Source organism: Belonocnema kinseyi, chromosome 8 (assembly GCF_010883055.1).
Source record: "Belonocnema kinseyi isolate 2016_QV_RU_SX_M_011 chromosome 8, B_treatae_v1, whole genome shotgun sequence".
NCBI lineage: Eukaryota > Metazoa > Arthropoda > Insecta > Hymenoptera > Cynipidae > Belonocnema > Belonocnema kinseyi.
In genome coordinates this window covers 26,325,747-26,338,975 of record NC_046664.1, presented here as the reverse complement: position 1 = coordinate 26,338,975, position 13,229 = coordinate 26,325,747, and the positions used below count along the sequence as shown (strand labels likewise).

Below are 13,229 nucleotides of genomic sequence, written 5' to 3'. Positions count from 1 at the left end.
TGTAATTTTTATGATTAAAATCAAAACTACGCTTCCTATTAAAAAGTGATTTAAAACAAATTTGTAGATCTTATTTGGCATCGCAAAATGGAATTTTTGCTATGTAATTATTTTTTTTACAATCAAAATGTGAATTTTACAATTTGAAGAAAATACAAAAAGTTGTTATGATCATCTTTCATATCGTGCTTTCTTTAGCATAAAATTTAGATTTTTGCAAGGATTTTTGATTATTTAAATCTCAAAACCCAAGCGGAAAAATTATATACGGATTATATATAATGTGAAGTTTTATATATAACATTCACTTGTTTTATACAAAAATGTATAAAAACATGAATATTCTGTATAAAACTTCACATTATATATAAACTATATATAATATTTCCGCCTGGGAATGCTATATCTATAACAATTTTTTATTTCATCGAAAAAGTCATTAGAATATATTGTTTGGCTTTCTGAGTACTACAAATAGTCGTAAATAAATATTTTATATATAAAAAATGGTCCAAAAATTGTGAAAATGCTCTCAATTTTTGAATTTTCATTGAAAATGGCTGGTTAACGAACGAACTAATAATGTAAGAAAAGATATTGTAAATGAAAAGTATGTCATTCAAATAAAACTGTGGAATTTGCATCCAAATAATGAAATTATTAACTAAAAGTATAATTTTCAGGAGGAAACAACTGCAAAAAAAGTAGAAAAGCAAATCAAATAATTACTGACAAGAATATTATATCAAGGTAGCCTAAACCTTCATTTCCAAAATTCCCTAAGTTTACTCTAAACAATTTTTCATTTCTCAGACAAATTTAAAAAAATTCGAGTCATAAAAGCCCATTAAACAATCTGACCGCTTCACGAGAACATTCGCATCGCGCGTGACTTTCGTCGTTTTTCCATAAATTTTTTTATTTTACTTTTTTCAACGTTATTTTTCACGAATAAAACAAAAAGTACGCGTCCTATCAAGAAGTTATTCTTAACGAAATTGTAGATCTTTTTTGGAATAACCATTTTTGTTAATTCATCTTTTTTTGTATCCTACATAGTTTGTCCACAAAATTGAATTTTTTATTTTCCATTATTTTTTGTGCAATCAAAATTTGAATTTTCGATTTTCGGAAAAAATCCAAAAATTGGTTATGATAATCTTTTAGGGCTTTCAAAAAGAAATGTTTTTCTTTTTTTGACTTTTTTTCATATCGTGCGTTTTTCGGCTTCAAATTTTGATTTTCGGTTGATTAACAAAATTTTGAAAACGCTATAACTCTGAGAATTTTCTTTTTATCGAAAAAAGTCATAAGGATAAATTGTTTGCTCTTTTCAATACTATAAATACCCGTACATAGAATTTTTAAATTCAGAAAAAAGTGGTCTCAAAAATTTTCAAAATGCGCTCACTTTTTGAATTTTCATTGAAAATGGCTGGTTAACGAACTCATCCTTTCTTTTAGGACCTAGAAAAAGTGTGCCAAAGATGGATTTGATTCGTTCATTTTTTCGAGAGTATCGCGTTTACGGACGGCCGGAAGGACAAACAGCCAGACAGACGCCATCTTGAAAACCTGATTTTCGGATTCAAATGGTCTCGAAACGTGGAGATCCATTGAAAAAGTGTGATGTTAAATTTCCGACAATTCTAATACTTTCTCAATCATAAATGATGAGAATGTAAAAATCGAAAATAAATTGAAAACTCTGAAATACAAAAATGTCTTTTTCTACTTTCAAACAAAACTAAAAATTAGAAAGCAAATTGAAGCTACCAAATAAAGGGTTCAGCAGAGGTCAAGCTTAAAACCCTATTTTTTCTTGAAGGGAATGAAAATTCCAGGACCATGAGAAAAATACAAGGAATTTTTAAGGTTTTCCCAGGTAAAAAAGAACTCATGATTTTTTCATGATTTCAGGGATTTTTAGGACGTAAGACATCCTGATTATTCCCATTATTAAGTTTCCTGCTAACCAAAAAATGCTCATATTATTTTGAGTTCTCAACATTATTTTGAAAAACCTCAATCGACAATTCAAAATGGAAAATTTTGTATTTACTTTTTTTTTCAAAGTTGAAGTTTTGCTCTACACGCTACATATATATATATATAGCTCATCGATTTTTCCATGCGGATGCGCAGTTCAAGCAGGACTGCATTGTTGTCCTCATTCCTCAGTGCGGTTGCTACACATCATGTCAGGATTAATGAACACTTTAGAGAGAAAAAGTGAGTAAAAAAATAAATTCTTTATTTTTATCTTTTTGCAATACACTAATGACAAACATGTGCCTAGAAAACAATACAACTAAAATGTTAACATACCAGCGGGGTATATACAAAATAATCTACGTAAAGTTATTTTTCCTGACAGAATCGATAAGTTTATCTTACTTCTAACAATGTAAAATTCATAATTTTTTAATTTAAAGTTAAATTTTTTACATACAAAAAGTTGAGGTTATGAAAAGCAATTCTGCAATACTATCGAGGAAGAGGTTAGGGGTCGTTCATAAACTAGACAACTGATTTTAGGGGAAGATTTTCACTACTAAAACTGCGGTTGGCAACAGAGGGAAAGGAGTGCAGTGAAAGTAAAGTTATGAAATTAAATAATGTTTAGTGCGTTCCTTGATAATAAATTTTTAAAAAGTTTGCGACTTTTGCGAAAGATGTCCCTGCAATGCGCATTAGGAGGAATTGGGAATTAACTGTTCATCATCGACTACAGCCTACAATTCTTGAACGATTTTGATGTTTTTTAACGGAAAGTCTCTGTCTCTGTCTTGAAAGTATATCTTCTATACCATATATTCGTAATCGCGTCTCCCTTTTGTGCAGCGATTCGCAATTGCTCCGAAGACTCCTCTTCGATATCCCCACTATTGCCACGCTAAGAAAAGTCTGTGTATGCTCTCTCCAGGCTCTTACTATTAGATCACCCCACTACTCCACTACTATATGAACAATGGCGTCATATTATGACGCCTTTAGGCCCGATTGTTTAATTGCACTTTGTGGAATTTATTATTTAAACAAATAGAACGTCAAAATTTCACATTTTACTAATATTATTCGTTTTCTCCGAAGAAAAGACCTAAGAGAACTCGTTATCCGTTATAATTATTGCAGATACAGTTCGGAAATATAAATATTTAATTTAAGATTTACGCTGATTGTTATGAACAATTTATGCAAACGATTCTTTCTCTCAAGTGTTATAATCGCAACAAAAAACTTTATCTTGATTAAAAATGCCTAAATATCTCGTTTGATAACAATTTATCAAGAAAGTGTGGCATCGACCCTCATTTGTTATTTTCATTAACAATATTTTAAGTAAACACTCATCTATAACAATTTTACGTCTGAATAAACGGTTTTTTTAGTAATGATTATTTTAATACATCTTAATAGTGGTAATACTCAATTAATATTATTATGGAATAATAATAGCAAATTAAAACTTTTATAAGCAAAATATTAAAGAAAAATCGTTTTGTTGTATTATTTTGCTGGTATTGCGCAATAATTCTTGGAGAGTGATTATACTGAATCTTTACTACAATTATATTACTATTTTTTAAAATTAATTCAAACTTTTTAATGATTTAGAGCTGTTTCTTATTTCCAAAGCAAAATATTTTTTCTTGAATATTTTGTTTATAAAAGTTACAACTTTCTATTATAACTGTATAATAATATAAATTAAAAAATACTGACAAAGTTAGTTATGTACCACTATCAAGATGCATTAAAATAATAATTGAGAAAAAAACGGCTTATTTAGACCTGATATTCCTACAAATGATTGTTTGTGAAACATATATTGTTGATAAAAATAAGAATTGGGAGTTAGTGCCATACTTTCTTAACGCAATATGACCATGGAGATAACCGAAACATGATTTTGCAGAAAAAACCATTCCTTCCCGTGAGAAAAACTAAATTATTTTACTTGTTTATAATATTGTTATTAACAAAATAAATATTTAAGATTCATATTGCATTATATTGCGTTCAACTTTTGTTGATTTTAATTCATTCCTTTTTAATTTGAAATATTTAATTTTTAGTTAAAAACTTATATTTTCAATTGAAAATTGATCTTTTCTATTTGAATACTTTAATATTTGGTCGAAATTCAGGACTTTTGTTTAGAAGTTAACTATTGTATTTGGCTAAACATCCGTCCTCTTAAGTTGAATTAGACTCCTTTTTATTTCAAATTAAAATAGTTTTTAGTTGGAGTATAAAAATTAGAGGTTTTTTTTTAAAGAATTCGTCCTTTTGGGTAGAAAATACAATTATTGTTTTTTTTTTATAAAAGATGTATTTTTTCTTTGAAAATTTATCTCTTTGAAGAAACCATCGTTTTTGGTAAAAATGTTACTGTTTGGTGGAAAATTGGGCTATTTTTGAGGAAAATTCCACTATTTGGTTAAAAATTGAACTATTTATTTTTAAAACTACTTACTTAGTATAAAATTATTTTTAAATTGAAAATTTATAGTGAAGGGTGGAATATTTAAACATTTTTGTGGAAAATACTACGGTATTATTGAAAATCAGTTTTTTTTTGTGGAACATCTTTTTTGAATTTTTATTATTTTGGCTTGTGATTTCAACTTTTTTTTGTTGAAAATTTTAATTTTTCGGTTAATTTTAACTAGTAAAAAGTTTTTTTTGTCAAAAAATATATTTTTATTCTAAAAATATAACCAATCCACTTTTGTTTGGAAACTTATCCATTTTAGTAAAAAAGTTCAACGATTTGGTTGGGAACTTAACTATTTTGATAGAAATGTTTTATGAAAAATTTATCTGTTTTGTTGAAAATTTGTGCTTTTACATAAATAATTAATTTTCTTTCTTGAATATTCAACTTTTTGTCTATAAGTTCAATTATTTTGTTAAAAAATTTTCTTTTTTCGTTGAATGATAATTTTTAGTTAAAAATTTAACTATTTGATTGAAAATTAACTTCTTTTGGTAGAAAATTCGTCTTTTTGGGTACAAAACTAAACTTCTGGCTTTGGATTCACCAATTTTGTTCAAATTTGTCTTTTTTGGTTCTATTTAACTGATAGAAAATTATATTTTTTATAAAAATAATTTTTAAAATGAAAACGAAACTATTCAATTTTTTGTTTTTCTTTTAAATTTAATTCCAGTTTCTTTAATATGCGAAACATTAAATATTTTGTTGAGGCTTATTGAAATTATATTTTATAGAAAAAAAATTAAAATAATATTGAAATTTCAATGCAATAAAAAAGTGAATATTTTTGTAAATTTAAAAGCTTAACCTTGTGTCATTTTCAAAAATATTATTTAATAATATTCAAAATCGATTTTTCAGAATTAGATGCTGCAAGATTATTGGCTTGCATTGCAAAAATTGAAGATCAGGAAAAAAGAAATTCATCATTGGCTTCTGAGGCATACCAAACAATGATGGACCATGTGGAAATAAGTCAACAATTACATGAACATGTATATATTTATATTAACTCGACTTTGACAATGTTTTTGCCATCTAATTATAATATTTCAGCAATGCATATTCTTAAATTTAATGTCGAATTCTATTTTTTATAGTTAAATCGGAAAAGGGGAGAAAAAGAAAAAATCGACTTGGTATTATCTCGGCCACCAGAATTAAAAACCTTCAGAACTAATAAAGTCGATCTCAGTGGTTTGCGCCTACTCGTAGAAAAAGAACTACAAGAAATTGCAGGTAAATTTTTTTGTTCGCTATTTTTTATAATAAATAAACTTATTAAATAATTTAAATTATAAAAAAATGTATTTGCAGCATTGGAAAAAAAGAATTCCCTTCCTGGATTGAGTATATCAAAGAGTGAAAATAAAACGTGATTCCAGCCCAAAAACCGAATGAGGTGACATTTTACCATTTGTGTATTAAACAAATATCTGCTAAAACCAGTGTTTTATCATTATATGAAAGCTATATTAAAATGTATTTTCTGCATTAAAATTGTTTTATTCGTTAATTAATTTGAACAAAAATTAATTTTTGTTGCACTATAATAACACAGGTACATTAAAAAAAGATCTGGTCCATCATAAGAGACAAACACTTCCATACGTTTCCGGGGTCATTGAATTCGAATCCAGGATTATTGTGACTCGAGATTTCAAAAGATTAAAAGTATATACAGGGATTTCGAAGAATTTCCTAATAATAAGAAAGATTTTAAGGGTCTTAGAGAAATTTTAATGGTTTCAGAAAGATTTTAGTATTTTGTAATAAATTTCAACTTGAAGTTCAAATTGATTTTATAACAATTATGAAGACGCTTTTTTCGTTAAATATATAATTCTTAACAAAAAAGTGTAATAGTTAATATTTGAAAAAAAATTTCATTTAAAAAAAATTAATTTTATAACCAAAAAGACATAATTTCAACATAAAAACTAAATTGTCGAACCTGCAAGCCAAAAGACGAATATTCTTTCCCAAATTTGAATTTTAAAACAAAAAATATGAATTTTAAGAAAAAAATATATGTTTAATAAAATAGTTAAATGTTCAACCAATAAGATAAACCTTCATTTGAAAAATATGAATCTACAAGAAAAAAGTGATTTCTTAACAAAGTGGTTCAACCAAAAGTTTTAAAGAAAATAGTTGAATGCTCAAGCAAAGAAGATTATTTTTCTACCAAACAGCTGAAAATCGACATTTGCTTCAATTTGATTATTTTTGTTGCAGTGAACCTTTCACCTGGAATCGATGTAAACTTTATTTATCGTTTTTTTCGTGATATCTCGCGCTAAAAAATATATTTTTATTATCATAACTTGCCATAAAAAAACGGTCATCCTTCATTGGAAAAATGGTTTAATTGATGAGTATAAGATACTGGTGGGTAAACCTGGAAGTACCACCATGCCTAAACAATATATATGCCCTATGCTAAAATTAAGCTTATTTAGGACCCAGACCCTAAAATTTGGGCTCTGTATTTTTTCCAAAAAATACATGCTACAGTCAGCTTTATGTAATGCCCCCAAAATCAATCTTCCAAAAAATCCATTAACAATGGAAAACTATCCCCGAACCCAAATTTACTTTGATTAACTACAATAAAAGTATTGCATGAGCTTGGAATATCTTCTTTCTGTCTTAAACATCAAGAATTTTTCCAAAAGTCATCCCGAACCCTCGAACACCACCCTGTGAAAGAATTTGACATTGAACTGAGAATTAATTATATCAGCAGTTTTTTGGTTTTGTCTTGTCTAGCCCAATCAGTGTTACTTTTTATGGGTATTTATATAGAAATATTTATCTTAAGAAAGAATGAAGATAGGAAGCCGTTTAATGGCTCCAAATGCGCTACAAGTCGCCAAAAAGTTTATATTAAAATAAAATTCATATTCATAACATTTCACCTATTATCTCCAGTTAAACGAAATTTATTCTATCTGTAAACAAACTTGTAAATACGATAAATGGAATTTGTTTTCTGGAACGAGGGCGAATAATTCTAACTTCCAGCTCGATTATCCCATTAATCTAGCACCTCCATAACCGAATTTCGAAATTCTTCATAGCTCAGAATTTTGGTCTTTTTTTGAGATTTTTTTTGTACGCTATATAAAATTTTTGGACTTTTACTTTTTTCAAAAAATTAGTTTTCTTGTGGAGGTGCTTCCTTACGTAAACCTAGCACTTCTACATCCAAAAATACAAAACAATAAAAATCCAATTACATCTGAATTTTGGATGAACTTTCAAATTAGCAAATGAATTAATTGGTAATAAATCAATTGTTCAATTGGAGTATTCAAATTTTCAGTGAAAGAAAAATTGTCATGGTAAACAAGATCAATATTAAAAAAGCAGTCACATTTTCAAACAGAGTTATAAATAAAATGATGAATTTGTAACTAGAATAATAATAATTTCGCCCAGAAAATAAATTTTCAACTGGGAAGATAATTTCTACAAAAAAAAGTGACTTTGGATTTAAAAAGATAAGTTGTCAGCAAAAAATTTGATAATTAAATTTTCAGGTGAAACAATGTTTAACCAAACTAATACGTAATGTACTCGATTGCGATGTGAAAATTTATTTCAAAAATTAAATTTTTTTTTTAAATTCAAATTTTAGGTCAGGAAAAAGTAACGCAAGTAGGTCAAAGGTACATGAAAAAAAACTTTAAATTGTGAGGAAATGAAATACACTTCCCACACAAAACATACAACTCAGGACAATTCCTTGATTTTCCAGGATTTTTTCAAGTTCCCGGACGATTCCCGGATTTCCTTAAATTTCAGCACAGTAGACACCCTGTCATTTTATTGTTATTCATCAATAATTAATTAATACTTTATAAGATTTGAATATTTGATCAACGGTTTCCATTTTTACATTTAAAAAAATCAAAATGAACAAATACACAAAAACTATTGTAATTATGTCTTATTCCCCAGCAAACGTTGTGGTTTTTGCTTTATTTTTCAACGTTACATATTTTACGGAATTGATTATAATTAACTAATTACTTCGTGACTGTTTCAAAATAGTACGAGATTTAAATTCATACAGTTAACACACAGCTTTTACATTGATGCGTTTTCCCCCTTCAAAATATTAAAATACCCTGCAGTCGATCTAATGTTATGCCGCGTGACGTCATGTCGATTCGTTTCTACACGCAAAGGGTCGCTTTATGAGACAGCGCGATACACTATTTTCGTTATTTCGTACGTTATTCACGTTCCGGACACTATTTTCATTCTCTTCTTTCAATTTGCGTTCGAGTTACGGAAAATACCTTATTTTCTTTACGCTTCTTACTGATCTTTCTAAATAACGACTTACATTAAACCTCGCATTAAACTCACAATGATTCCGTATCGCCTTCATTATTTACAGTAATTCTTTGCATTAATTACATTGATTCGAGAGTGATTTGCCCCTCGCTTAAAACTGAAACATTGAAAAAAGGAAGTAAGGCATGTCATCAAAGTATGTCGGAATATGGGATTGAACATGGAAGATGAAACCCTATAATGTAATAGATTCTCCCAATTTTTAGAGTTAGTGCATTGCAGTTGTGTAAAATCAGTATTGCTTCTAATATATCAGTTTGCTTCTAACTCAAAGTAAAATCTGTTTGCAATCTAAAAATTATGTAACGGAAAATCTGAAGGTAAGAGTAAATTATATCTATAGGAATTTTATACAATGATTCGAAATATGAAAATCATTTTTCTACTCTTTTATGAAGTTTCTCATGAAAAAAATGGGTGAAACGACTCACTAAATGTATTAAAAAAGAGGAACAAGTTTCTAAAACAGTGCTGATGATTAGTAAAGATACAAAAAGCCAGGATGACCGAATCTCCGAAATCATAATAATCATCCAACAAGAGTTTCTGAGTCAGATAATCAGTTTGAGTCATGCTGACACTCCAGAGATTCGAATTATCACGCGGAGCTCATTGCATCCGGTTACAGAGAAAACATTGTTCATGCGATTCAATTCATGACAAGCCGAAAATGGTTTACTTCGAAATAAAGATCAAATTCTTATTGAGGTGTATAATTTCAATCCGTTTATTGTTAATTATGTAGAACAAAGATATACGAAGAAAATTAAACTGTTTTCAAATACACTGGTGGACTTAGATGGATTCGAATTAAAGGTGGATTCCTTTCATTCCCAATGCAGCGTTTACGTAAACCGCAATTCATCATGATATCAAATTAAAGTTTCTGGACCTGATACTATACTCGCAAAAACACTTTCGAAAAAGATGAACTTCAGGTTATCGGAACAATCATCTCAAAAGGAGTTGTTGGATTATTGGCATTGTATTAACGAAAGCAAAAGAACTGGTTTCGCTTATTTACTTGGTAACAACAGAATTCGATTCATTACCAACCAGACAGGAATCATCACCATTTTGCTGAAATTTGATAACGATGTTTGTCTGCGGTTTGAAATATTACGAGAATGTTTAGGATTTTAAGTACCCCGTTAACCTGTTAGATCGTCGGAAAGGATTTCATTCGTCTGCATTTGCATTGCGTTCCAGTAGCATCACTATGCCAGTTCTGAATCACCTGCGTCGGTAAAACATCGCCGGAAAGTTACCAAAAGTCGTTTCTAGAACTTTATAACCGTCCAGAAAACATTGATAGAAATTTCTAGAAAGCTAGAACGAATCAGTGGTTCGCTTGAGTAGGTAGAACTCTGCAATACCAACCAATAATCAAATTTTAAGGTTTCACCGGGTTTCGGAAAATAATCAAAGATTCTACAAAGTTTAACGTAATCTCCAACGTTTTTCTATCCATAGAAGTTTCTAGAAGAGTTGAACGTAAGCTCTTCTGTTTGGGGTATTCTATGTCGTTTAGTTATCTAGAATCATCAATATTGGATGTAATATCTAACGGCTTTTCAAGAAAGATCAATCAATATGCTGAATTTCCACCTAGAATAGTACGTTTTTAAAATTCAATGTGTCGAGCCTTTCAGAAATTTTAAAGTGATATCTGATTTCTTCCTAAATTCTAGAAAGATCAGTTGAGCAGATTTGTAAATCTTCAGTAGGCCTATATGACACATATGAATGCATAGTACAGGTGGGTGATGCATAAGACTGCATAGTGGACTTCTATGTAATTCATGGATGCGCAGTAGTATTTCGCAGTACACTGACGTGAGCAGTGTAACTATATATGTGACACAAGGCATCGCTAATTCAGTTAGTTTTGAAGAAAATTACAAATTTGAGGTTAGTTCGCCAGGTGAGCCATCCAAAATGTATTCCTTATATTTCTTGTTTGAATAGCTGCATAAATTAAAATATAAAATAAAAATTATTTAAAATTCAAACAATAGAGAAAAAATAGGTGGTTAACAGTTTTGATACAAAAACAAAATATACCGGATCAGTTAATTTAATTTATTTAAGAAAGTTCAAGCTGAGTTGAATAAGTGCCAAGAGTGCGAAATTTGGACTCAACCCAACGGAGCTTGCAGAAGTACAGTGTTGAAAACGAAGATAGCAGGCAATATTTTGGATTTTGAATTCAACCCAACGAAATTTGTAAAGCATATCACTAAAAGGGACAACAGCCAGGAATACACAGGATTTTGAAACCAACCCAACGTAGTCTGTAAATATGTAACTCTATAAGGAATGATACTGCATGACATTTGAATTTTTAATCAAACCAAATAGTGTTCGTCAATTCCCAATGGTAAAAGAAACTGAAAAAATTTATTAAATGTATAGCCGCGCTATCTATCAATAATTTTAGTAGCTAATGATTTAAACTTTACTACTTCTCAAAGAAATTAGACTGCTGCCTGATCTTACCAACTAACACTTAACTAAGGGAAATGGTTTAAATAAATTTCGACCTTTGATAATAATCCTTAATGTTAAAGAAGCCTCAGTGGCTCAGACAATGGCGCGTCAGGTTTCTGTGCAGGAGGACTGGGGTTTGATGCCTGAGCAGGTACCTATGGACATGTTTCTCGGTACTTCACCGGAGCTTCAGTGATTCGGGACCAACCTTAAACTGTAGGCCCCTCAGAAAAATCTGATTTTTTACCAAGGATAGATGGGCTCTGCCGAGGGCCTAACCTTGGGGATCTGCGCCGATTTCGAAAAGACTCGAAAATGACTTAGGAATCTACTTGCTTTTAGAGTTCCTACGGGAAAAAGCGCTCGATGATCGCTAAACTCTTTCGAGTATTGAACACATACACACACATTCGCTTACATGACACACCAGGAAGTGCTTTGAATCTGTGCATCTAACTGATGACCTCAGAGGGTTTCGCTCTGTCCACTCTAGCTTGACCGTATTCCCTTTCTGTGGACTACTGGGAAGGCTGCCAAATGGCAGAGTGGGTAATGATCACTTTGCCAGTGACAGAGGAGGACGTCATTCACTGTGCGCTGAGTACGCCTGGCACTTACGAAGTATTGGGATCTAAAATCATGACGTCAGAAGTGGGGTTTAAACAAAGATGGCCGGCGACAGCGGGGTCACTTTGCAACTGATACATTGCGTTAGTGAATTTCAATCGTTTTTCGTGCTTAGTATGTCAAAGATGTCGTTCAGCAGTGCTGAAATTTGTAAATTTACGTTATCCACTCAGTGATCCCAGATCTGAAACGAGATGTGGTCCAATACTATGACAGGGCTATGTCCGTGTGATTATAGTAGGAGACGCTGTAAATGACTGAGTTGCGCGCGCAATCCATTTCTCCTCTTCTGAATTTGAAAACTTGAAGGTGCACGATTGCCCGTCGGAGCACTTCGGCGATTCTATTTATATATCTATCTGCTGACAGCTAACTGCTTTGAAATAAATTCAGGAGATTGGGATTTTAATATTTCCAGATTTCAATGCTGACGATTCTCATGATTTGAATAGATCGCGCGCCTCTTGATATGCGTATATTTTGAGGTTATGTTATTTCATGTATAAAATATAAATTATATAAATATTAATACTATTATATATATATAAATATATACGTATATTAATAATGATAATATTATAATTATGTTATATTATAATAGTCTTATTTATATCTTAATCCGCATTTGAAAGAAATTAAAGAAATTGGAGATTTTGGATTTCATCTCGTTTGAATAAAAACTCAATTATTTGATTAAAAAATTAATTATTTTGTTGAAAATGTAAGTATTTTGTAAAAAAAGTCCTCTTTTCTATCAAAAAATCAACTACTTTTTAAAAATTTTTCTTTTTTTTCTTTGAAAGTTCATCTCTTTCGTTGAAAATACATTTTTGAGACTGACAATTAATCAATACCATTTTTGGTTAAGAAATCGTGTATTTTGTTAAAAGGTCGTCTTTCTTTGTAGAAATTAAATTGTTTTAGGGAAAATTTATACTTTCTGATTAAAAATTACATTTTTTGGTTGAATTATCAACTATAAATATTTTTTGGTTGTAAGTCGTTCTATTGTAAATGCAACTCTATTGTTAAAAACTAAAACCATAATTTTTGGGTGGAAATACTCTTTTTGTTTTTAAAATTAAATAATTTCGTTGAAAGTTCATGTATTTTGTTGGAAATTATCTTATTTAGTAGAAATTTAATCTTTTTGGTTGAAAATGTATCATTTTTGGTCAAAAATGCAATTGTTTGCTTAAAATATCAACTGTACATCTACTTGGGTTTAAAAGTCGATTAT

General features: G+C 29.8%; 1 protein-coding gene across 1 annotated transcript; it reads left to right on the top strand.

Moving 5' to 3' along the window:
- The first annotated feature begins 2,179 nt into the window (after positions 1-2,179).
- On the top strand, positions 2,180-5,995 carry LOC117178896. The gene is made up of 4 exons (XM_033370426.1): positions 2,180-2,232; positions 5,366-5,499; positions 5,605-5,743; positions 5,822-5,995. The coding sequence occupies exons 1-4, from the start codon at positions 2,199-2,201 to the stop codon at positions 5,881-5,883; spliced, it is 369 nt and encodes a 122-aa protein (XP_033226317.1). The 5' UTR covers positions 2,180-2,198; the 3' UTR covers positions 5,884-5,995.
- Positions 5,996-13,229: the final 7,234 nt, after the last annotated feature.

Bases quoted from the DNA above. Each gene is read 5' to 3' on its own strand.
- LOC117178896 (XM_033370426.1), top strand. From the start codon at position 2,199: ATGTCAGGATTAATGAACACTTTAGAGAGAAAAA. The intron at 5,500-5,604 runs GTATATATTTAT...TATTTTTTATAG, and splicing joins GTCAACAATTACATGAACAT to TTAAATCGGAAAAGGGGAGA. The intron at 5,744-5,821 runs GTAAATTTTTTT...ATGTATTTGCAG, and splicing joins AGAACTACAAGAAATTGCAG to CATTGGAAAAAAAGAATTCC.